Here is a 24,748-nt window from a genome sequence, read left to right as displayed (position 1 = left end):
ACGGAAGTCCATCTTTATGAGAAATTTCAATACAAGCTTCTAGAATTTTCTAGAAAAAATGGAATATTACATGATATATTGGATTAGCTAGAACCAGATGTTATGGGTAAACCAGAAGGATAGGATATAGAGACACGTAAGGTTAGGAATATAGTAGTAGAAAATAGATGTTGCTCTCGTCCTCTAATTTCTGGCACTTCACCAAACACTAGAAAAAATGGTCAAACTCATTTTTTTTGTCAACGTTTTACGAAGTCATCGCACGGAGTCATGATCATCACGTGATGCTGATCACGTGGTGTCAAACAAATTACAGTGACAAACAATTAGAAAACAACCCTCGGAACACCGCAAAAGAAAGAGCAAGGATTTTGCGTCGCATGGGTCCCACCTCACACACGCGGCGATTGTTTCAAAAACCCGTAAAAATTCGTCAACCCATTCGTCACCATCCCTGTAACTAACCCCAAATAAAATTAATACTCGATATCCTTTCGGACATCGACCGAACGCCAGATCCCGCTCGGATATTGCGTGTCGCTTTTTTATTGGTCGACTTATGAAGTAAGTTTGGTACACGATCTTCGGGTCCCACATGGTGGCCAATAGCATATCTCGACGTGGACCGAACGTCCCGGTTTGCTGTCCAAGAGACGACAGCCGATCCGCCCTCCCGCCGTAGACTTTGGGATCTGAATCTGATACGCTCGATGCCCATATATGGTTGCATTTCTTCTCCCCTCGTTCTTCCCCTGAGCTCTTTTCCGGTGAGGTCTCCGTTGTTCGATTCCGTTCCGACGGCTTATATTGAGATGGAGCAGAGGAGGGCGGGTAGCCCGATGAACGGGAGGCAGTACGGAGTCGGCCGGTCGGGGGCGTCGTCGCCGGCGCACCCGCTCTCGGCGGCGGCCGGGGGAGGCGGTCGGGGGTACAATAGGCGGGCGGAGAAGGCCAGGGTGGCCAACACACGCCTCGCCCAGGTGATGATGACAGGGCAGAAGCCGGAGTACGATGCATACGGCGACGACGACGATGACGGCGGCGGCGGCGGGTACCGGAGTGGGTTGCCGTGGGTGGGGATCGATGGCAGCAACGGCGGCGGCGGCGGCGGCGCTGCTTCTTCGCTGGACAGGGCGGCGGCTAGGCATCCCTCACCTAGGGTAATCTCGGAAAACCCTGGCATGGCATGCGTTATTTCTCTTTTCTCTGTTTTTTTTTTCCTTCAACAAAAAAATCTTGTTCCAAACTTCCAATTATCCAGCTGTTCGTAAAAATAGTAGCTTTAATGCTTGTGTGTGATTTCTACGTGAAAGCAGGATATATGTCTTTTGAAAATATGAATATGAAACATTTTGACATTAATCTCAAGCAATAATGCTGACCAATAATGTAAGAATATTGTATATATGGATTATGGAAACATAATGAAGAGTGAAGAGACATAACTATATATATATATATATATATATATATATATATATATATATATATATATATATATATATATATGTAGACACACACACACTTGCTTTTTTATCCACTTTTTGACCTTTTCTTTTTTTATTCATATAGAGTATTTTTTGGCTTCTTTCTAAAGTGTCTATATTGCTTAGAAAATTATCAAGGTGCAAACTAATAGTTATTGGTTATTTTTAACATTGTGTAGCTTGGATTTTTTTAATTTTTACCTAGTTTTAATTATTCTTTCTAAATTATATTTTAAGTAATGTTGATGTTAATTTTTAGTTAAACTAATATCTATGTTGTACAAATTGCTTAGTTGAAATGGTTCTTGGTTTGCCAGGTTTGTTGACTCAATCTACCCTAGATGGGGAAAGAATAGTGAAATTAGATATATTTCTTATTGAATTGATGTTGAAGATGACTTGTTCTCAAGTTACAGAAGATAATATTTGTATAAATATAAGTTTGGATTTTTTATTTTGAAATAAAATATATCTAACTCATTAATCAAAGAGATGTTTATGCTTTGACGTTTCAAAACATAATAATTTTGTTATTCCTTAAAGATTTACTTAAACCCAAAAGTATGGGTAGCTTCCACCTACCTTGTACTCCCATCTAAAATACATTAATCCATACATGTGTGTTCCCTTGCACATCCACACAAGATCCTGTAAAGTTTCACACGGACCTTAATAAGCTTGACCTTAATGACTTAAATTATGTCAAGTTCTTTTTTCAGTTATTGTTGGATTATCATCTGATATCAATCTAAAAACCACCCCTTCTAATTATTAATATTTTCCTTCTTTAAATGCTATTACAAATAATGTGATCAATTTTACATATATTGAGGATCATGGTATAAAAGATAATTTAGAAGGATTTATACAAAAGTATTAGTATTTTTACAAATAATAGTATTTGTACGTATTTTGGTAAAACTCAGTAAAGTCTAAGTTAATAGACACAATAAAATTTTATAACATTTAATGTGTATGTGAAAACAAGATTAATTGTTAGACCAATGTTTTCACGAGGACCTCAGAAATATCTTTCCACATGAGCTTGTAGCTTTATACATGTTTTAAATACAGCAACACTTTAAAATTGATCCATGAAGCATAAATTTTAGAGATATTGAATTTGATATTTTCATTAATAATAAATTCTATAAATTTTTAGATATTAATTCTTGATTTTGTAAAAAAAAAATTATGTCCAAGGGCGCAAGACATAACATTAGTTGTTCTTTATTTTTTTAATTTTAGAACAAGAATAAATAAAAAAAATAGACGAAATCGGAAAAATAAAATATTTTTTATTTTTTTAAAAAAATATATATATTACTAAAAATAGATATTTCATCCAGTACGAGTATGGATATACTTAATAAAATTAGAAAACAACAAATGTCTAAGTGTTCTATACAACTATGGCTCTCCAGCTCGTAATTTTTTAGATGGCGCGACATAAAAAGTTATCCAATCTACTGCTCTGTTGGTCTCTCTAAATATATGTTTAGCATGGTAGGGCATTGTGTAAATATCTCCAAATGTCGTGTGCCCTCCACAGTGACACCGTGGAAAATATCTTTTTAAAATTCGATTAACAGCTGTTATACAACGCTGAGAAGTCCGCCTTAAATCCACAGTACGTAACCGAAGTTCGAGGGCAACGATTCATCACGTTTCCGTCGTTTTACACTGTCACCTGCGTCCTTAACAAACGAGTCAAGCCCAGCTGTTTCGTCACAAACAGCATTCACCCGGAATCTCCTACGTGTCGTTCAGTTCTTTCATTTTATCATTCAATTCACAGCACTCCTACTAGGCCCCACCTTACAAAAAGCGAGACACGTCATTACATACCCCTGTTTGCTATTCGTTGGAAGACATCCGATCCGTGTCCTGTCGGCAGCCGCATTAGGATCGACTCCCGACGAGATTAATACCTGTCCGTCCTTCTCCTACGCCGTCTCCCGTCTTTCTCCGCGAAATCCCCGCCGCCCGATCCCCATCGGACGGCAAACGCGCTCCGACCATCTCTCCCAAATCTAGCTCCCGGAGCCGACATCCTCCACGTTTACATAAGGGCCGCCGCGTCGCCGCCGATGGATCGGATGCGGGCTGGGAGCCCGGTGTACTCACGACAGCGGAGCGGGGGGTCGAGCAGTACGGGCTCGTCGTCGCCGGCGATGTCGCCGGGGCACCACCGCTCGGCGTCGGCCTCGTTCGGCCTCTCCGGCTTCCGCCGGACGCAGAACCTCGCCGCCAAGGCCGCCAACGCCCGCCTCGCGCAGGTCATGGCATCCCAGGCCGCCGACGATGGCGAGGATGAGGACGACGACGGGCTATTCGGCGACGGCGGCGGCGGTGCGGGGTTCCGGTATGGCGTCCCCAGGCCGGGAGCCAGCAGCAACGGCGGCGCTTCCTTGTTTGGGAGAGCAGCTAGATCCCCCTCCCCCGCGGTAATTCCGGAACTTCTAGTTGTAGGAGAGATCTCATCTGCGTATAATTTTGATTTATTTCCTATATTTTGGCGTAAGAGAGAGTTGATGTGGGACTAGATCTCCATTCAATTCTATGAACTCCAAAATTAATTGTTGCTTTCTATTGGTTTCCGCTTAAGTTTCGGGAATTCTTGTGTGTTTATGTGTACATTATGCTGATATAGATCGGTATCTGCTACGAACCTGAAGTTCCTATTCTTTATCTTAATAAAATATAGGGTGGGTCCTCCCTCCCTTTTCATCAAAAAATCAATTGATTCCTTTTTTTGAAATGTCGATCACAGTTGTTGCTTTCCTGGGTGAATCCATGAATTACGGATGGTTGATTTGAATTTATTTGAATTCTGAGTCTCTATCAAGTTTGAATTTAGCTGTATTGGTTCATTTTTCTTGGATATCTTTCTGTTTATACAAATGAATGACTGATTTAATATTGATTTGGCTTTGGGTCACCTTTCTGAAGTCAAATATAATCTTCAAACTGTTGGTTTTGATAATCCAGATATGTTTAAAGTAATTCTTCAAGACAAGGTTATCAGATCCAATTAGAATTTCAGCTTTGGGATCAAAATTGTCTACTATTTTCCTGTCTGAAATCTAGGGCCTTTGTGGTTGGCTATATGCCCCCTAAGTCCATTATTGACTGTTTTAGAGTTTTATTTTTCAGACCTTTTTTTTCGAAAAAAGTATGCAGGAGAGCCATTTCTAATGGAATGAACTGGTTATGAAATCCCTACCACCAAATGAACAAGGGGGACTAATTAGGTTTTTATTTTCTGATAACTAGAAATGGAAGAAGTCAGCATGTTGCAAGCAGTCGGTGCACTCTGTCTGCCCTGATTGATTCATGATCATGGTGGGATTCTGATGACTGTATAAGCCAGTTGTATGCTGTTAAAGCATGAGCAATGGGTCTCGTAAATATAAAAAATTTCTGCTGCTAACTTTCTCAGAAATTTTCTTTTAGATGGTTACATGAGACTTATTTTATTAGCCAAACTTCACTAGTTTCTTGTCTAATTTGATATTGTCATATCTTAATTAGTTAGGTCGGAACTTTGTAGAACCAGCTCCAACAGTTCGCTCTACATCAGCTGGAAGATCATCATTATCAGTTCGCGCAGCAACACGGGTGCCTCCAAGCAGAACAACACTGAGATCTCCATCTCCTAATCCAGTAATAGAACCTCCACTTGATAGGCGACCGGATAGAAGGTAACATGATTACTTTGCTCTCATATTATGGTATACTTGCTTGAAGAGAAGATGTTTCTGGTCTTTCAAATTCTATCTTAATATCTGTAAAAGTTGGCCCTGACATAGGATGATCAAATTACTGTTGAGATCTTGATGCCCAATTAAGGTGTATCATTCATTTGTTTCTTTATTTCCATGCTGGTTTGGAGCTAACTTATGGGTAGCAGATGAATCTCTCATGCTGTCACTACCAAATAAAAAAAATGTGAATTTTGAAGTATAACTCTCCTAATTTGCCAAAAGTTTCATCTGCATACCACTCTAGGTTATCAGGGTAGAATAAGCTTCTGACATGAAGGCCTCTAGAGGCAAAGTTAGAGCTGCATCCTATACATGTTCATTCACATCTTGTATAATTACGGAAGCCTGTGATTCCATTCCCATTCGAGAGCCCCCATATAAGAAGCCTTAGATTATTTTTTTATTACATAACGAGCAACCCTTGTCCCAATTATTCTTTTATGTGCTTTAGATTCATTCCATAGGTTAAGCCACCTTCAAGAATTTTAAGATGCTTTTAAGATGGCTCTTAATTTGCATATGAAACGAATACTGATTTAATATATTCTATTTTTTAATTACTAAAAAAAGGTTATTACCCAGTTATGTTCCAAGAATTTAGGATTCTGGAAGGACGAACTGGGGACAAACCTAATCTTGAGGAATTTTCTATGCCAAGTAGCTGCCCTGAGATTTGTGCCTATACCATTGCACTTATCAGCCCAAGTATTTACCATTGCACCAAGCAATGACCCCTTCCATTTTTTAATTAATGTTCTGGAAATATTGAAGCAAATGTTTGCATCCTTTTGTTTATATTTCCAGATAAACAATAATGTTTTAATTATCTGAAAAAATAAGGATCTAGTGTCATTGCAAGATTAGATGCATCAATTTCTCTCTTCATTATGGATGCCTCGGTGTTGAAGGTATAAACGCAAATATCAACCTTCTTTTTAAAAAAATGCTTTCAGCTGTTTTGTATTCTTCTTTGCTTGGAATCATCTGTGAGCCCATGAAATTCAAGAATGCTTTTTCATGTGTAGCTTTGCATGCCTTTCAGTGCAGAAGCATTTTGATAAGTCTTCCACCATGCAATCTATCCTAGGTTTCAGAACTTAGTATTTTTATTATATCTCTAGCAGCCATTAACATAAGCTGCAGGTTTCATGTAGATTTGAGGCATCTGAATTCAAGAGAACCAGCAGATCAGCGTGAGGCTTCTGCACTAAGAGATGAGGTAAATATGAACTATGTGTCAGTTCTTTCAATTTGTCAAACCAAACACTTGGATTTTTTTCAGCTTGTTGAATGAAGAAGATGCTAAAATTGGCTTCTTAATGAGAAATAAGAGCAAGTCCTTGAAGAATCTGTTGTTAGGCTAACTTTTGCATATTTGCAGTTTGATATGCTACAAGAAGAGAATGAGAACCTTCTTGAAAAGGTGTGTTGTCCTTAGATTTTATCAAGGAAATTGTCATCTCTTATAATAGTCCTCTGACAGCTCTTTCCAAATGTCGTCCAGCTACGAATTGCTGAAGAGAGATGTGAGGGAGCAGAAGCCAGGTCGAGGGAGCTTGAGAAACAGGTTACCTTTTACTCTAGCTCTGTTGGTCTTGTTACTGTTTTATGACCAATAGGCAATTTCTGTCCTCTCTGTTTGGCAAGTTGTACTCTCATCTATGGTCACAGTGGATAGAAGTTTGATAGGTTTTATACATATTCAAAATGTAATTGATGGTCAGATATGTCACTGACATGTTTGTTTAGGCCAGTGAAACCTGTTAAAATTTCCGTCTTGGTTTTATTATGTCGATCATACTATTAGAATCATTATAAATTTGCATGATATGCTCTAGGCTTGCATGTAATATCACTGGCAAAAATCTATCATGTGTCGTGTTGGAAGCTGATAAGAAATATTTCTCTCGCGAGCCTTCAGAATCTCCACTCCTAGTCCTTATTCCAGCATCTTGTAATTATGTTTCTCCCATTTTGACATCTCTCATGATAGTATGAAGGCCAACTTGCTTTCCTTCTATCAACTTTCTGTGTTTGAAACCTCCTCTAGGTGTCCAAGCAACAACTGGAGGCTCGAGCAGCTTCCTCCTACTGAGGTGCATGTTGATGTTTCCATGAAGATCTAGGCAATCCTGTGGTCAAAACAAAGAAAATTGAATGTTTAGTCATGCAAAGGCCCAGTATTAGTAGTCATTAGACCTGAAGGGCTTACTTCTTCCTTCCAAAACTCTCTGTAAATAAGGTCATTCAGAAGAGATTCTAGATTTTAATATTCCTTCACTATAGCCAAAAATAGGGAAAGAGTCACTCCATCTTTTTTGAACAGCAGGATTCATGAAGAAATTGGCTTAAACTGAGCTCTAGCAACTCCATCTCTCTCTAGCTCTTTTTGGTCAGTTTCAACAATTCCAATAGGTTTTAGCTAAAACTGACTTGTTTCATTCCAATTTTGGTGGTTTCCGCTAATTTCAGCAGAAACTGACAAACTAATGATAGATGCTTTTTTTTATCTTTTTATTTTTGTATCTACTATTATATTAGGGTCATTGTCTTTTTTTTGTTTGAGTACATAGGCTATATATTATTGATTCTCTATGGCCTTTCTTTCTTTTCCTTGTTATTAAAAGAGGGAGCAGCACAATGAATATGACCCTTGACAAGCTGAGGATTTCAAAAAGGCCCTCATTATTTTATAAATTAAGATGAACAACTAAATACAATACATTTTCGTAGCAACAATATCTTTCTTAAATAAAATAAATATAATATTTTATAACTATGTTAATAACCACTTAACCTCAAAAACATGAGAAAGAAATGCCCAAATTAAATATGATATTGAGTTCTACGAAAACATGAAGGAAACTATTGGAATTCACTAGATAGTAGAAACCTTCAAATTGCTAAATATAATGAGTTTTCATATATCTGAAGTTCAAAACAAATAATATATATTTTCCCATAGTACAAAATTCCAAGAAACTTGAGATTAACTTATATGCAATATTAATTTCACTCCATATGTGAAAATTATAAAAAAATAAAGAACCTACATAACTCAAAATACTTTTAAAGTGTTGTACTTTTTTTTGTTTCTTTGATTTTTTTTCTTCAAAATTTTCAATTTTGTTTGAATGTTTTTTTACTTATGTTTTTTTTTTGGACTGGTCTAAGACTTGGTGCAAAACTTCTGCTGAAACTATTGGCACCAAAATTCCATGGACCTGGCTAGAACTGAAACTGATAGAATTTTCAAATGTTGCAACCTACCATGCTTAGAGGAGGAGGGATCTCATGCTTCACACAGTAGAGCCTTAGTCATCATTCCATATGAATATCTGAAATTTTGTGGTCCTTAATTTTGCAGGTGGCTACTCTTGGAGAAGGGGTATCTTTGGAGGCTCGACTATTGAGCAGGTAAAGTTTGCATGAATGAACATATTACCAACCGTTATTTGATGCTTCCATTATGATATTTTGCTTCAAATGCAGGAAGGAGGCAGCACTACGACAAAGAGAGGTCAGCATAGCTAAGCCTGAACTTAACTTTGTTAATTCTTATTGTTTCTATAATTTATAAGAATATTTCATGAAGATTGCCACAGCATGCTTGATCCTTTTGATAGTACTTAAAAAAATTGAAGTTAATGTTGATCCTCTATCATATGTGTGCATGTGATTGGTTGTGCATGTTGTCTCTGTGTTCAGCATAACATCAACTTCCTATTTCTAGTTCTGTAGGGGATAAAGAATAAGTTTTGTTAAAATTGGTAACACCCTTTTTAACTCTAGTTATTATGTTAGAAAATAAGCTACCTTAATGTTGTACAGTAGTTTGTTAATATTATTAGGAAGAAATGATCGATGCAAATAGGAAAGAGGGACACATACTGATTTATAAAACAGTGATGTTATAATTTATGGCAAACCTGATTGTCGCAGCATATACTTCATTCACATGGAAAGATTTCTTACATATTTTCTAGAATTATGATCCATATTTTCCTGGATTGTTTCTTTTTCTTTTCTTTCTTTTGTCTTAATTAGTGTTGATGAATCACAGTCAAAAGCTTCTTGGTGAATTGTTCCTTAAGGTCTAATCCTTCAGGCAAGCAGTTATTCATTTAGGTGACTTGTCATGTCTGCTAAATGCTTCTAGTGGATGCAAAACTCCTTCACACTTGATGCATTTCCTTAAATGGTTGTTAGTATGGCAATATAACTTCATCTGCAAAAAGATGTTCAAGACTGTGGTCTCAGAAATGGCAAGATGGGCTGCCTAAAAAGTTTTGACCTTCAAACTGTCAATGTGCTTTCCTAAATGGCTGTTGTTATGGTGATGCAGGACCAAATTGGTATTGCCTGCATTGTGTCATTGAATTGTAGGGATTAGATAGCTTAGGCCTTAGGGTTTACAATCAGCTTTTTTGCTTGCTGTCCAAGTCCGAGAACAGGACAACCAGTGATAAAACTGAATTTAGGGCAATGGTAGATCAAGAGAAAACATGCTGTTTTAAGGTTTCCAAGTGAGGAAGATGGAAGAAAAGGCCTAGGGCTTGATTGAAAACTCAGTTGATCAGATTTCAGTAAATAATAATTGCAGAAATAAACAGAATTAACAAAGAATTTAGCAATCAATAATAGAGAAATCTGTAGTGGAATTTAGGAGGAAAATATTGATATAAAACCAAGCAGATTATAAATCAGATATGAAGTTTACTGACTGAAATCTGATGAGAAATTAAATAGTATCGGCAGTGAAAATTAAATAGAATAAGGTGAATGGAGGTGAAGAACAGAATTAATGGAAAGAGGAGAAGTAACAGAGAAAGAGAGAAAAGATAGGAAAGAAGGGTAGCTGAACCAGGCTCAAAAGAATCTTTTTTATTTATTCATAAAAATTGTGCATACAATCTCTTTTTGATGACTCTTTTTGGACCCTTTATAATATCAAAAATCCCCTCATTTGAATCATCTAAGACTCTTATAAATTATAGAAAGAAATCCCCCTAGAATCACATCAACCACTAATTTATCTAACTCTTGCTAGGACTCCTATAACATCATAATTACTATAACATATACTGTTCACACCAGGGTCTGCGGAACCGTCCTGAACCGAGCGATTCCGGCCATACCGAGCCGTCCCGGCGGCGGACCAGGACGATTCCGGCAACGAAAACGAAACCGTTGCCGGAGGAGGAGAAGGAAAAGGAAAGAGAGGAAAAAAGATGGCAAGCGGAGAGGGAGGGAGAGGGAGAGGGAGGGAGGCCGGTGGAGGGTGGCGGAGGCCAGCGCCCAAGCAGCAGGTGGAGGCTGGCGCCCAGACAGCAGGCGGAGGCTGCGGCCGTTCCCCTATTTCGTTCAAAACAATGAAATGGCCGCGGCCTCCGCCTGCTGCCCGAGCGCCGGCCCCCACCACCTTCCGCCGGCCTCCCTCCCTCTATCCCCTTCTTTCTATCTCTATTTCTCTCTCCCGTTCGCCCTCTCCCCCGCCTCCTTTACTTTGTCGGTACAGGCCCGGCACGGCACAGCATGGGCCTGTATCGACTCATACCATTGGGCAACCGGTCCAGTGCCTGGTACCGGCATAACAGACCATGGTTCACACCGTAGTACCTTCAACGGTAATTCCAAGATACTTTCTTGTCTAAAACGTATAGATTATAGAAAAAAAATACATAAATCAGACCTAAAAGATTTCTAAAAGAAATAAAACAGAAAAGCTTGGACTGTTGGATTCTTAATGCCCACATAACTTCATCTACAAAAAGATGTTAAAGACTGTGGGCAGATCTGGCAAGATGAACTGCCTAAAGTTTCGACCTTTAAGCTGTCAATGTACTATGACATCCCCCATGATGTAAAAGGAAGGGGGTCCCTTTTTCTGAAGCCTTGAGAGCTCCTAGATAAAATACTGCAATGTCCTTAAAGAAGCATGGCGCTATCAAAATAATTTTTTGTAAATACTTCCTATATTGGGCCATCTTAGAATACATTTTTACATTATGTGTTGTTATCAGGTTTCAGATTTTGCAATTGCTATCATAATTTTATATGCTTTCATTCATGCTAAGCAAAATTGCCTAGATGATCTAGTGCAAACTTGCTTGATCGACATGTATCAGTTGACATGACCTGCTGTCCCTTTAATAAAGCTTCCATGTTCCCATGCCTTTTTTTCTTATGACTATTCTTGCTTCAACTTAATTGGAATAGAGATGCTTGACTGATTTAATGGATCAAAAGTCTCTTTTGACCCCTTAACTACTTCAGGCTGCTATGAAGGCTGCCATGCAGACCAAGGGTGAAAGAAGTGAGGAAATAGCAGCTCTTCAAATGCAAGTGCAGGTACCATATGCCTATTATGTTTAAAATTTTATGCTTATTGTTATAGTTTGCTTAGCTGTTACAATGCAGGTGATTTTCTGGTGTCCATTTTAGCTGCTAATTTCTTGCATTCTAATTTTTGTAGTCTGCAAGAGATGAAGTTGCAGCTGCAGTGGAACAACTCAGAGAAGCTGAATCTGAAACAAAAGCTTTACGCTCCACCACACAGAGAATGATCTTGACTGGAGAAGAAATGGTTTGCATTTTAGCCATTTTCTAGTTCTTTGTAAATCATGTAAGATGCTTGATTAGTTGTGTGCGAATCTGATTGTGTATGCATGTTTAAATTATAGGAAGAGGTTGTTCTCAAGAGGTGCTGGCTCGCTCGGTACTGGGGTCTGGCTGTTAAGCATGGTAATCTGCTGTATTTTGATGTGTATTTCAATTGTGTGGAGATGAAGTTTATTTGTCTTTGTTATTTCTATCTTCTTGAATTTTCGAGGTATACTCTGTTTACATTTATTAATACACACAGCATGAGGATGATACATATTTAAATTCTATCTTAACTTATATATATGCAACAGTGTGCTTTTAAATTCCCACAGAACACATTTGTCCCGAGTGGCATATTGGTTTCTGCAGAAAGTATTGGAAGAAAGATAATCTATATGCTATGTCATATCTTTATAAACTTTGACATGTCTGAATTTCTTGTTATGTTTCATAATTATACTAAATTTAAATCTGATTTATCTTTTTTAATAAAAAATGTCAAAATAGAGGCAATGATCGTAGTAAAGAAAATGATGGCATAAGATTTGTTGGTCTCAAATTGAGAAACTTGGCATTATGTTCAAAAGTAGACAAGATTTTGGAGGTTTTTATTCAGTAGAAGCCATAAAGTATATAAAAAGAAACCAAGTTGGGCTAATAATTACAAAAAGAGTATCTTCATCTGGTAAAATCTTGTTTCTTATTGTCATAACTCATATGCAATTCATAGTGTGAGGAGTGCGTAAAAGAACTTAAAAAATATTAAATAATGAATTTGGTCAAAAGTGGGGGACTAGAGAAAACTACGTATTTGATTTAGTGTTTAATATTGAAGAAAACCCAAATATGTGGTTATTAATGGTAGAAAAATCATAATTATTAGAGGCAGTAGCAAAACAGGTGCTCTGGTACCCCTTGCATATATTTTGGTATCCATTCTGTATTGGTTGCTGAGTACTTGAATGCTGTTGTAGGCTTGTCGTTTAGGTTTAAATGAATCTTTAGGGTTTAGAATAAAATTGAATTTTAATTTTTATAAAGGCAATCAAAATTTTTGGATTGTGAGTTGCTGTCTGAGCATATAATTCAGCTTTTTAATTGAGTGCATCAATAGGACAAACCTTTCCAAATGTTACAAACTCTGGGTGGGCTCATTAGACCAATTAACTATGCTCGGAAATATTGTGATAGGGTTAAGGATGCATTTCTTTTTTGTTTTCTCTAGTTATAAACTTAACCTCATTAGTTTAATCAAATCAATGCTCAAGTTTTTAGTGTTTAACTAAAGACCTATAGCTTTTAAGCCATTCTCAAATATATTTTTTGATGATTCTCTTTCTCTCTCTGGCAAGCTTTCCATGTTTACATTAGGTTAGTTTTGGGGGTTAGTGAATTTCTATAATATTTGATGAAGGATTTGATTGAATTTCTCTTTTCATATTCTTTTGTCAAAGTCTGATAAGTTTCTGCACTCACCTTACACATAAAGTTTTTGGCCTGATAACTTTCAACGTACCATCTAAGAATGACCTAACTTTTTTATTACCATGGTGCTTCATTCACCTAACATCTTGTACATCATCATTATGTTTAGGTCTTGATTTTTTTCATTTTTCTCCCAGATAAACCATCTTGATTTCATTGCCAATTGAAGCTGTATCAGATAGCGAAAATAACAAAGTGACTCATTTTCATTTCTTACCATATATAATAAACACTCTGGGCATGATCGACTGTCACCCAGAGTCATTGGACATTCAACTGTCTCATGAGCTTGCATGTGAGATGGTATCCGAGCATAAAAGGAACAGCACAGGGTTAAAACCCAAACAACAGCACTGCTAAATCTCAAATCCCTATTATCCTGATAATCCTTACTGCTATAAAATGGAAAGGGGAGAAAAGTCTAAAAGATAATTTCAATTCACAATTGTACTCTTTCTCCTAATATCCACTCTAAGATATCAGATCCATCCATTTTTATCTCACATGCAAAGCATGTGCCAAGATCTAGTTGCTGTAAGGGCTCTGTTCTAAGCAAAGGCGACACTGATTTTGTTCCTTTGCACTTGAGAACCCCCCTTGCTACTTGTTTCTTGTGGTACAACCATGCATCAAGTTTATACAAAAAAAAGTCTGATTGGATGTTGTCCACCAAATAGAAGGTTAGTCATTTCCCGAGTTTTTTTTGGTTAGAGAAGGGGAAGACTGAAAAGATACTTTGATGGTATTGGCGAATAGGTATTTTTAGGCACTCTACATTTTGAGTTCTTTGCCATCAACATGAATTGAATGCTTAGGTCTTTTAATACCAACTTTAAATGGGATAATGTTTATTGTTTACTTTGCTTTTTGCCCCCAGTACGTGTATATTGATGTTTTTATTCGTGTCCATTGCCTCCTCGTTGTGTTTTTATTGACACCTAAAAGTATAGGTATCTACCCTGAAATTGCTGCATCAAAACATGAGCACTGGTCGTCATTAGCTCCTCTCCCTCTCGAAGTCGTCATTTCTGCAGGACAAAGGGCTAAGCAAGAGCCTTCGAGTCAACGTAAGTCAAATAAGTATAACCACCAGAAGTACTGATATTAGTATCACTATTTACGTAAAAAATGGATGTGACATGTGTCTATTCTTTTTTTCAATTTCTTAAATATCAACTAGGTGATGGTGATTCTGAGAGAAGAAATAAACTTGTTCGAGATTTGAGTGATATAACTGGAGAAGGCAATGTGGAAAGCATGCTTTCCGTTGAGAAGGGCTTAAGAGAACTTGCTTCACTGAAGGTCTGTTTAACTTTCCATTCCTACATGAATATATCTTGTTGCTTTGATAAGTAATTGCCATGACTCCTAGCTTCTTTTAAACTTTAATGTAGATTTGCTGTTACAATTATTGCAGCCTATTTTATCTTCTCTTGCACCTGCATGTCTTCTCTGTTGTGTTACGTAGACACTTAACATGGCTGCCAAGCATCTGTGTTCTGAAGTGTTAAGACATTTCTCCCTGGACAATTATCTTGTTGCTATGATAAGTGATTACCATGAGTCCTAGCTTCTTTTAAACTTTAATGTAGATTTGTTGTTGCAGTTATTTCAGTCTATTGTATCTTCTCTTGCACCTGCATGTCTTTTCATGTTTCCTGCACACTTAGCATGGCTGCCAAGTGGCTGTGTCCCCAAGTGTCAGAGACAGAGGCCTCTGAAAATCCAGGCATGGCGACATGGCATATATAATGTACACATATAAATAATGACATATAATGTTAGGGTATCCTTAGGTGCATTTTAGTTAACTTGATACTTAAGTTGTTTAAGTCATTCTATGTGCATTTACCGTTAATTGTGATAACTTTGTATTAAAAGCAGCATAAGGCACTTTTCTTTAAATGTCCAAAACTTGAAACTAAGTCTCCTGCATGACACTTGGGGAAAAAAATATGAAGTGGTGGATACTTCTTGCTGATATAAGCAGGACACTTCAAAGTGGACTTTCCAGCGGTATTGTACCATGCCTTGCCCTGGCATGTTGTGTCCATGTGTCCAAAAAATATTGTTACTTCAAGAAACCTAAAAAGGGAATTGTCTGGGTAGTATAGCTTATCTTACTTTTTGCTGATGCTGATGACAGATTGAGGATGCTGTTGTTTTTGCAATGGCTCAACATCGACGTCCTAATTTAGCTCGACAATCTGTGTCAGGTTTGTTCTTATAGCATATATGCTCATCATGTATGTTACATTTGGAAGAAACGAATCATATTTCTTATTTGATTCATTATATTTACCATGTTTCATTCTATTACTCTCAGCTTTATATAACAAGCTGTCATATATTTGTATTCATATTTATATGTATGTATGTATATATGTGTGTGTGTGTGTGTACGCGTGCATGTGGATGTGTACTTTGTTCAATCAACTGAGTGAGAATCTTCTAATTCATTTAGAATAGGTCTTAGTTTTTTATCATTTACAACTTATAATATCTAGAATTTGTTAGTTTTGATAGCAAAAATAATGACTCATGCATTCTTGGTTCCTTAACAGACTTTTGTTTGTGAGGTTTTACTAGAATTGCTTTATACAAAGTTAAATTGAATGAGTTTTACAAAAATGTCTGTTTGGTTGCTTTTCATAAAACTTGTTTAACCGGTAGGTCATACAACCTGAAAAAATATGCTCAATGAAAAACAGCCTCCCTTTGTTTTCATGAAGCCTGTTTCACAGAAAATTAGGTTTTATGATTATCTGTTTTAAGAAATCTTACAGACAAGCCAACAGCCCCTAAGTGATTTTGACCTTCTACCTATGGAGTATGGAGCCTTCCCTGGTAAGAGTTTGCTTCATATCCACCTGAATTTTGAGTACGAGATCTGTGTCCGGATAATCTCTAACCAGAATTGATGATGGAAACTTTCAGCAAGCTATCATGCAGAGGAAGAAAGTCGAAAACTACTCACTTCTATGAGATTCAAACATAAATCTATGTTTACATGCATCCTTGCAACACAGACTTAATCCTGGCCAGAATTCTCAAGTTGAGCCCTCTTCTTGTGCTGGAAAAGATGAATCAGACATTATAATTGGCCTTTGCACATCTACAACAGCAATGATACTGCAGCTAATTTATTACAGCAAATAGATGATTCAAAAGTACTCATGAAATTAAGTGTGGGTTCCTAACCACTTCAGCGGAAGAGGTGGAACTAAAGAAGAGGTTGGCTTGGGTACATTTTTTTTCAAAGGAATCAGTAGACAGTAAGTGCCTAAAGAAGAGGTTGGGAACGGTATGCTTGTAAAATAGAGCAGACAAAATTTGTTCTCCAGGGCAAAGAAAATGCCGCAGTCTTTTCCTCATATAGAGGTTTTTTGAATCCATGCGCCCTACAAGTGCCACACTTCCCTTCTTTTATGAAGCGCAATGATCATGAGGGGCCAGAACTTAACCCTCCACTGGCTAATTAAATTTGTAATTGATAATTACTTATTTTAAAAGATTATAGCTTGTGCATACTCAGTTGCTTTATGTAAATTCCATCTATCCATTTTACAATCCTTTTTGGTTTAAAGATCATGTTACCCACCTTTTTTATCTGATTTTTTTTCTAGTTCGATATCCAAATTAATTGGTATTGCATCTACTCCCTTCCAAATTGCTCTATGCTAGAACCATTGCTCTGGTAAAGTTCTCATTCAAGAACTTTTAAAACACTCTTTCCATCTCTAGCTTTTGCAATACATCCAGAGCACCTTTATTTGAATGAAAAGTTTGAAAGCGCTCTTTATATGTGGTACTACAAGTCTACACCTTCTTGCAAGTGCAATCTTGTTGTCATGTTTTCCTTGGAAAAAGAATTTTACCATCTTTTAGTTTTTAGTCGTCATTACTGTTGTGATGCTGTGGAAAGCAACCACGCTCATATTGAGACATACTTGCATCTGGGCATAGAATAGAGTGCAGCTATAAGAATTCTTGGATGTTTGCTCCATTACTTTCTTCTCTTCACCTTCTACATACAAGCATGGAACAGATTGTGAAACTATAAATATAACAGAATGTTTGCCCCATTGTCATTAGATAGAAATTACACCGTCTCTTTATTTCCCCCCTTCCTAATTAACAGCACCTAACACAATATCTTTTCTGCTTTCTTTTCTGCATGCAGATCTCAAGTCACCTGGTGATCAGAAGTTCGCAGAAGCATTTGGTATTTTCTGAGAACTTAACTTGAGTTAATGCTTCTTGTTAACATCAAGAACATTTTTATTAATTGCATCACAGTTGCTTGGAAACTACGACTTATCTGTAGTTTCTGTATATGCTGGTTATATTTTGGTTGCCATATATGTTTTGTGTGTTGATGTTTTATTCTCTTTGCTTCTTTATTTGGTTGATGTGCTACTAGCACATAATGTTACAGAAGTTTATGTTTCTTGCAGAACTAAGCGAGGAGGAGGCACAAGATGTTTTATTTAAGCAGGTATATTAGTCTTCTTGGTTTGCTATCTTTGTGTCACCTTGTTTTAAAACATACTTTTGCCTACTTTATTATTTCTACACTCATAACGGATTTTAACAATTCTCTGTCTGATTTCATTACTTCATTGAATTTTAAGATTAAACTAACTTGTTCCCTGTTGGCATTCTTGGTCAAACGCTACCTTCCATGGTTCATCGGCCTATTCATACAAATGTAACATGAACATATTTTGACAAATGCTATATATTATGTAAAAGTGATCCCCCCTTCCTCCTCCTCCACCCCCTTCTCTCTCTCTCTCTCTCCCACCTCCCCCCTTGAGAAGAAACAGGTGTTATTAAATCAAAATCAGATCACGTCATAGGGGAAGGGGTGGTTCACCCACTTCTGTTTTACCTATGCTAGTTTAAATTGAAAAAAATTGGGTCCTTTGGTCTTCCAATGATAAGATGAAATTGGATTTAACACCCCCACTCTTCTCTCGTCTTTCTCACCCTCCCCCCTCTCTCTCCTTGAGAAGAAACAGGTGCTATTAAATCAGAATCAGATAACAGATGACACGGAATGGGGCGGTGCCATGACTTTGAACTTTGTAAAAGATGTGGGATAGTTATAGATTGCAGCAGTGTTATTCTTTATGTCTAACCCAGAAGATTAGATGCTTGTTTCTTGAGTGGTGGCATGTGGGATTTGGGGAAAACATTCTTTTAGGTTAGTCTGATCTCTGTTTTGAAGGTACATAACTATTTTTTTTTTCGGTTCACATATCTTGTATGCTATCACAATTGACCTGGCATTGAATCAGAATTGGGTTTCTGTTAGCTTTCTCTGACATGCTTTATTCTCTCTAGCCAGCATGGTTGCCAGTCATTCAGATATCCTGAAGACTTGCATGGCTGGTGTTTTGTTTGGCTTGGACTGTCTAGTTTTTGTGGTTGATGGGTTGGAGAGGGATCTTAAAAGCGTAATCTGTTATATGGGCCAATTGTGGTGACCACTTCAAATGAAGCTGATGCATTTCTTTTCACGAATATTTCCAAGGAGCTCTTGAACAATGCTTCTACTTTTCAAAGGAGACCATGATTGCTATTTTTTTGGCTCGATCTCTTTCTGCCTTGTTGGTTAAGTTTCTTTGAAATTTCTTGGGAGGGTGATGTTTCCTCTTCTCATTTTCCATGTGGTGCCAGTGATGATGATCTATGTGCGGAAACTTGCAAATCTAGCTTCCTGTTATCCTTTTTACAACTGTTATGGTTGGGATTGTTTCTTCCGATATGTCAGCAATTATTAAAAAAAATATTATCAGTTATTGTCACCTGCAAGCTATTAAATCTACACCCCAACACATTCTCATGTGGAACCCCATCACTAAACATTTGATACGGCCCCTGCATCAGAATTACCAGTAAGGTCGTGAAGTATGGATGCATATTCCAGTGCTTTACAATTGGATTATCATTACTGGGAGCTTTTTTTCTGAAGTACTGTTTGTTGCATGATAACTACATAGTTTGCTGCTTAAGTATGTTATTTCTCCCTCTGATTTAATTTGGAGGTATCGGTAGCAGTCCATTGAAAAAATGTTCCCTAGCAACTGCATTTCAGGCTTTCAGCATTTCTTTTTCCTATAATCTTTCTTCTAGTGGGGACAATACAAATATATCATCTACTGCAGGCATGGCTTACATATTTCTGGAGAAGAGCCAAGACCCATGTGGTGGAAGAGGATATTGCTGATGAGAGGCTCGAATTCTGGATCGGCCGCATTGGCCAGCCACCAACATCTCATGATGCTGTTGATGGTATGTTAACTGCTTTATATTATCTTCCCATAAAGTGTCAAATGGATTCATTATTAGCAAAGCTCGTAATTTCTCAGCAAGACAATGCTCATTGCATAATCCTTATAGAACCATACATACTGCAAGATTAGCCATGCATGGACGAGATCAACAATGATTGAAGGATTTTTTACCCCTCCTGACATCACCTTGAAATATTGCGTGTGAGAGATTCATAGAGCACTCTTTTTTTCCTTTTTTTCTCTTTGTAGATTATGACACTTTAACAAGTTTATAATTATCTGGTCTGTTGAGCGAGTCATTGCCATGGCCTGTCCCTTGAATTGGTACCCCTGAATGTATTATTATTCATGCATGGAGATTCACAAAAGGTAATTTTACTGGTGCACCTCGTGTATATATGCCGTCTCATTTCTCCTTTTTGTTTCAGTCGAGAGAGGACTGATGGAGCTGAGGAAGCTGAGCATCGAACAGCAGCTGTGGGAAGCTTCCCGTAGAGAAATCGACCTGCCAGCTGATGCAGAAAACCCTTAGGAAGAAGACATGCCAATTGTTGTTTTTCATTTGTTTCATTAATTTTTTTGTTCATCATTAGCTTTTCAAAATATGATAATCCGCCTCTCCATCAGCTGTGCTTGCTTTCAATTGCTTGCAGGTGCCGTGCCTCTAAAATCATGTTTAAGGGTTAGATGCTATATATATATATAGGTGGATTTTATGTTAATTGATGCATTTTTTTTGAATATTCGATAGCTATCATTTTTTTTATTTATAATACAGGGATTGATATTTTATACATTTAATTGAGTCTCCCTGCGAAGGCCTGACACAATACCACCTGGATTTTTGCAAGCCATCGGGCTACAAGTTCTTAACTGTTAGCTGTCGGTATTGTTGCTATATATAATCTTGGTTGAACATGAGAAAAATCGATGTCTTAATTCCAGAGGGATTCTTTCTGATAGTAACTATCAAAAAACAAAGAATAATTACTGTTGGCCTCTGTATCAGAAGTAATAAGAATTAAGGTTCGTCATACTGGTACTGGTACTGAATCTATATTGCCACATTATTACAGATATGGTATGCAGTACGTCTGGTGTATCAACTGTTGGTATGCCAATGGTATCAAATTGGTACAGTACAGTATTTTCGGTACTGTTCGGTATGGTACGGTATAGTATACTATGATAATAATAGGGTTTGTCATGCTTAATTTGAGACAATTGGTGTGGTTGGGTAGACTTGGATTGGACCCATTTCAAACCTGCCATGGATTTTGCCTTGACCAAAAAATCACCAGCTCAGGCACGTACATAGACGGTGACCAAGATCTAGTTTGAAGTCTCACGATTGGAGCTCGATAATATCTTTTTCCATGGTATAAAAGCTCTAGACCTGTGATGATGGTACATGTTTTGTGGCATGGCCAACTATGAGGCCCAGCAATAATTAGACTTGACTCAAGCGTGCCAAGGCCTGATGTTGAAAGCAACCAATCCTCTTCAAACCAAGATGCTTTTGAAAAGGTTAGCAATGGTCCCTGCCTAGTGAGAAATTAGATCCTACACTGCATGCATTATGTAGCTATGGGTGTATGTAGCTAATCATAGCTGCTCGTTCATGTAGACTCCATATATCTAACGTGGCTCTCGATGAACCACTACAGAAAGGAGCGATTGTGATTACCTGCATGCATGACTACATGGTGCTTGCGGTGCGAGAATATAATTTCTCGTTGATCACCGAATAATGTATATTCGAAAAATTTCTCTCCCTTGCTATCAAAAAGTAGAGAAAAAGATTGCGAGCAATGCTCAAAACCACTCAAAAAGTCTAGGGGGAGATGTTTCCCTTGGAGGGCATGGGCATTGTGGTAGTGAAATTAGAAAGTGGTTAGTGGTTGGAAGTGAATCGACCGTTCCTCTAGCATTAATTTATTGACCCGTCGAGTGCCCAAGGCCGGTTTGGTTTGGTATTTATTTGAAGCACTCTGAAAGGATGACCATTTAAGAGCCAAAAAGTCCAGTCATTTGCTTGACGTACATATGAGCTAATTTGGCTCATGAAGAACCAGAAGATATGCATGCTATGAAATTCTCTAACTCTCTCTCTCTCTCTCTCTCATGAAACTCTTAGCATATTTTTTCAGATTTTGGAAAGGAAAAGTTGCTAATCAAGATCAATACAAGATTTAGTATATATTTCAAAACCCCAAATAAAAAAAATGCTAACCAGCCAACTATATATTAAGGTCTCATGGTGATTGCATCAAAGAACAATTATCAACTCCTGTTCTATAACTCAAAATTGAGTCCATATCTCATCTACTAAATAAAAATTAGAACCAATTATATGCCCTTCCCTTATTTCCTTCTTCCTTTAATGTAGTACTCTATGGTTTTCTTCACCAATTTCTATATGAAATTTGTATGAAAATCAGGTTACAAAGAAAGCAAAAAAGGGACTCCATTTGTGAAGAAAATGCAGGGAAATTTTTGGTATTCTTGTAAGATAGGAATCCATCTGGGCAAATAAGCACCAATACATGGTGGATCGGGATCAGTGTCATACTGCCGAGTTTGCATATTAGGAACTCTCCATAGCTGGCCATATCCTAACTGACGACCTAGTGATCATCGAGATCCCATCGATATAATAGGCAAGACGTTATCCGCTTGTAAAACACTCACGTCCGATGTTCTGATTGTACTCAACCTAGTCACTTCTGGTCAACCCACATGTTTTAATTTTTTGGTGGTAGGTAAACTTTTTCACCAAACATATTAAAAAAAGGAGGCAGAGAAGGTAAAAAAGAAGAATGCCCTAATAGACTGATAGACGACCTCCTCTCATTCTCTGATTACCATACTGATTTAGGCATTAGAAGGTCTCCCGCCAGATACATTTCAATCAGAAAATTTTGTTCTGTGCTACTTTAGGTCAGATTTTTACCATCCGATGATTAGGCTCTCAGCTGCAGTGACCGAGCGTCACTCATCTTCTCCAGTTTCGACTAAAGCAACTAATTATTGCGCTCTCTGGTATTATTGTGTTTGTCGTTATGGTGCTTAGGGCTAGCCGGTTATCGGCGGCAATAGACTCAAATTGAGAAATAATAATAAAACAAAAGTTAGTGAGAGAGTGGGGAAAATTCCAACAGAAGCAAGCTGCCTCTTTAGCCTTTATTCATGGAACAATGGAAGGTGGGCACTGGCTGTTTGTGAGCCAGAGACGACACACTGACACGGGCTGCCCATTAACTGCAGCACTGTGGACCTGACCATTGGTGTCTTGTGCACACTTTGGGCTTCGTGTTCTATTATTTGCCTTTTAAATTATTAACCTGGCGTTAAATGCTGGTGTCCTTGTAACTGGCTTCATATAGCTTGGTGGAATGTCCACATTTCATTCTTCTTGGGAGGAATCATATGGAACATTTAAAAAGAATCCAAACAAGAAAATAAAGAGCACAAAAAGTTTACTCTAAGACTGTCCCTTTAATTGCAAACTTGGTTGTCTCTCAATATTATTAGTCCTAGATGAAGAAGATAATTGTGATTTCTTAAAGAACAAACAAAAGGAAATATTTGACTCATAGTAGCCATAATTGGACTAGTGAAAGCACTCTCCCTTTACCACAAAATTAAGCCTAGAGGAAGAAGATAATTAATCATGATAGATGTTGTCTCATATTACCCATAACTGCAATAGTGATAGTTTTCCTCTTGGAGTCCTTGAGTAAGCTGTATCATCTAAAGCAAAGAAGAGGAAGTAGGAGAAGAAGAAATTCTATTTGCAGATCAAGATTAGAACATCACTAGTAGAAGAATACCAGAACATAAGGGACAAAGCACACCCTAATAGACCTTGGCTGCTCCATCTTATTAACAGATTTAAATGGTGCCTTACACTGTACACCAATTTATCAAATAAATTAAGTTTTAAATAACCTGATCCATCCTGTGTGGAGCAATGGATTAACATTTATATTAACTTCACATTTCTCATGCAACTATAATATCGTTAGAGAGTTCAGCTTCTTTTTTTTTTGCCCCTGCCTTTTTTATAGGACCACAAGGAATATGGGCATGGTTATAAGGCAAACAAGGCACTGTATGACCCTCTCTTTTTCTGTCCTCTGGACTAGTTTCTCATCATGTCTCTGTATAAAAATCAGAAGAAAAAAAATCAGAAAAGAGATCAAGGAGCCTGTATTATCTCATGCATAAATATCATACCACAATTAATAATAATAATATAATATTATAGTGATAAGTATATTGTGAGTGAGCAATGTGACTTTATATATATTACTTTTATAAATTATAAGCAGAACTTCATAGTTAAAAAAAAATGGTGCCCTTTTTGCTCCATAAAATAATAGATTACTGAGAGAGTGAGACTCCCACCAGACTACACATGTATACCGGAAGGCGAACGATGCAGCAGACTGGATGGCTTCCTTTGCAGCTCACCAACTTGGAGGCTTTACCTAAGCAGACTACGGGTCTGTGCCCGAGCTCTTATATGGTATTTTGTTTTTTGACTTTGTTGGCCGTATTCATATCTGTCATGTGTGATCCGTCGATGTAAAAATAAAAATAAAAAAAAAAGAACAGCAGCAGACGCAGGCCCATAGGGATCATTGGAGGCCCAAGGTTTGTTACATCAGATTGTGGGTAGATTGATGGCTTGGTGAGCCCAGACTTCTGTGGGCCCACCCGGAAGGGACTGTGGGGTCCACTGAAAAGTGAGTCCAAGCGAAAAGTCCACGGCGCCAGGGTTTGCCACGTCGTCAAGTCCATGTTCCCGCACGCCTTGTCCAACTTTTTTTTTTTCACCCCGGGACCCCTCCTCTAGAAATCATTACCGGCCTGACAAAATTATCAGAGGGTCCAAAAAGTAAAAAGGAGGCTGAGAGAAGAAAAAAATAACCCACACCTTATCTTCTCCTCACATGCTTTTGCCTCTCATCATAGGAAAATGTGAGATGTTTAACCTTGTCACAGAATAATATTCATTAACATTCCAATATGATGATGATCTTCCAACTATGTTGTGCGATCTTAAAATTGGCACCAATTCACCGTTAACCCTGCC

At 37.7% G+C, this 24,748-nt stretch overlaps 1 protein-coding gene across 3 annotated transcripts; it reads left to right on the top strand.

Annotated features, from left to right (window-relative positions):
* Positions 1 to 717: 717 nt before the first annotated feature.
* Positions 718 to 20,369, top strand: LOC103708063 (coiled-coil domain-containing protein SCD2-like). 3 transcript variants are annotated; one of them, XM_088719480.1, is made up of 17 exons: positions 718 to 1,160; positions 5,022 to 5,191; positions 6,398 to 6,473; positions 6,636 to 6,677; positions 6,759 to 6,821; positions 8,622 to 8,671; positions 8,747 to 8,774; positions 11,531 to 11,605; positions 11,730 to 11,840; positions 11,938 to 11,998; positions 14,296 to 14,412; positions 14,526 to 14,647; positions 15,492 to 15,561; positions 17,529 to 17,570; positions 17,803 to 17,843; positions 19,519 to 19,645; positions 20,076 to 20,369. In XM_088719480.1, the coding sequence occupies exons 1-17, from the start codon at positions 813 to 815 to the stop codon at positions 20,177 to 20,179; spliced, it is 1,647 nt and encodes a 548-aa protein (XP_088575606.1). In that variant the 5' UTR covers positions 718 to 812; the 3' UTR covers positions 20,180 to 20,369. The 3 variants fall into 3 exon arrangements, 2 of the variants coding, with proteins under 2 accessions (XP_088575606.1, XP_088575607.1); XM_088719481.2 differs by lacking the exon at positions 718 to 1,160 and adding an exon at positions 3,430 to 3,934; XR_015976954.1 differs by lacking the exons at positions 17,529 to 17,570; positions 17,803 to 17,843; positions 19,519 to 19,645; positions 20,076 to 20,369 and adding an exon at positions 16,283 to 16,404 and having other exon boundaries at positions 749 to 1,160; positions 15,492 to 16,192.
* The last annotated feature ends 4,379 nt before the right edge of the window (positions 20,370 to 24,748 follow it).

The sequence above is a fragment of the Phoenix dactylifera genome, chromosome 4 (genome assembly GCF_051530095.1).
Source record: "Phoenix dactylifera cultivar Ajwa chromosome 4, Ajwa_hap1_PhDact_Kaust_v1.1, whole genome shotgun sequence".
Classification (NCBI taxonomy): domain Eukaryota; kingdom Viridiplantae; phylum Streptophyta; class Magnoliopsida; order Arecales; family Arecaceae; genus Phoenix; species Phoenix dactylifera.
This window is presented reverse-complemented; position numbering and strand designations above follow the sequence as displayed.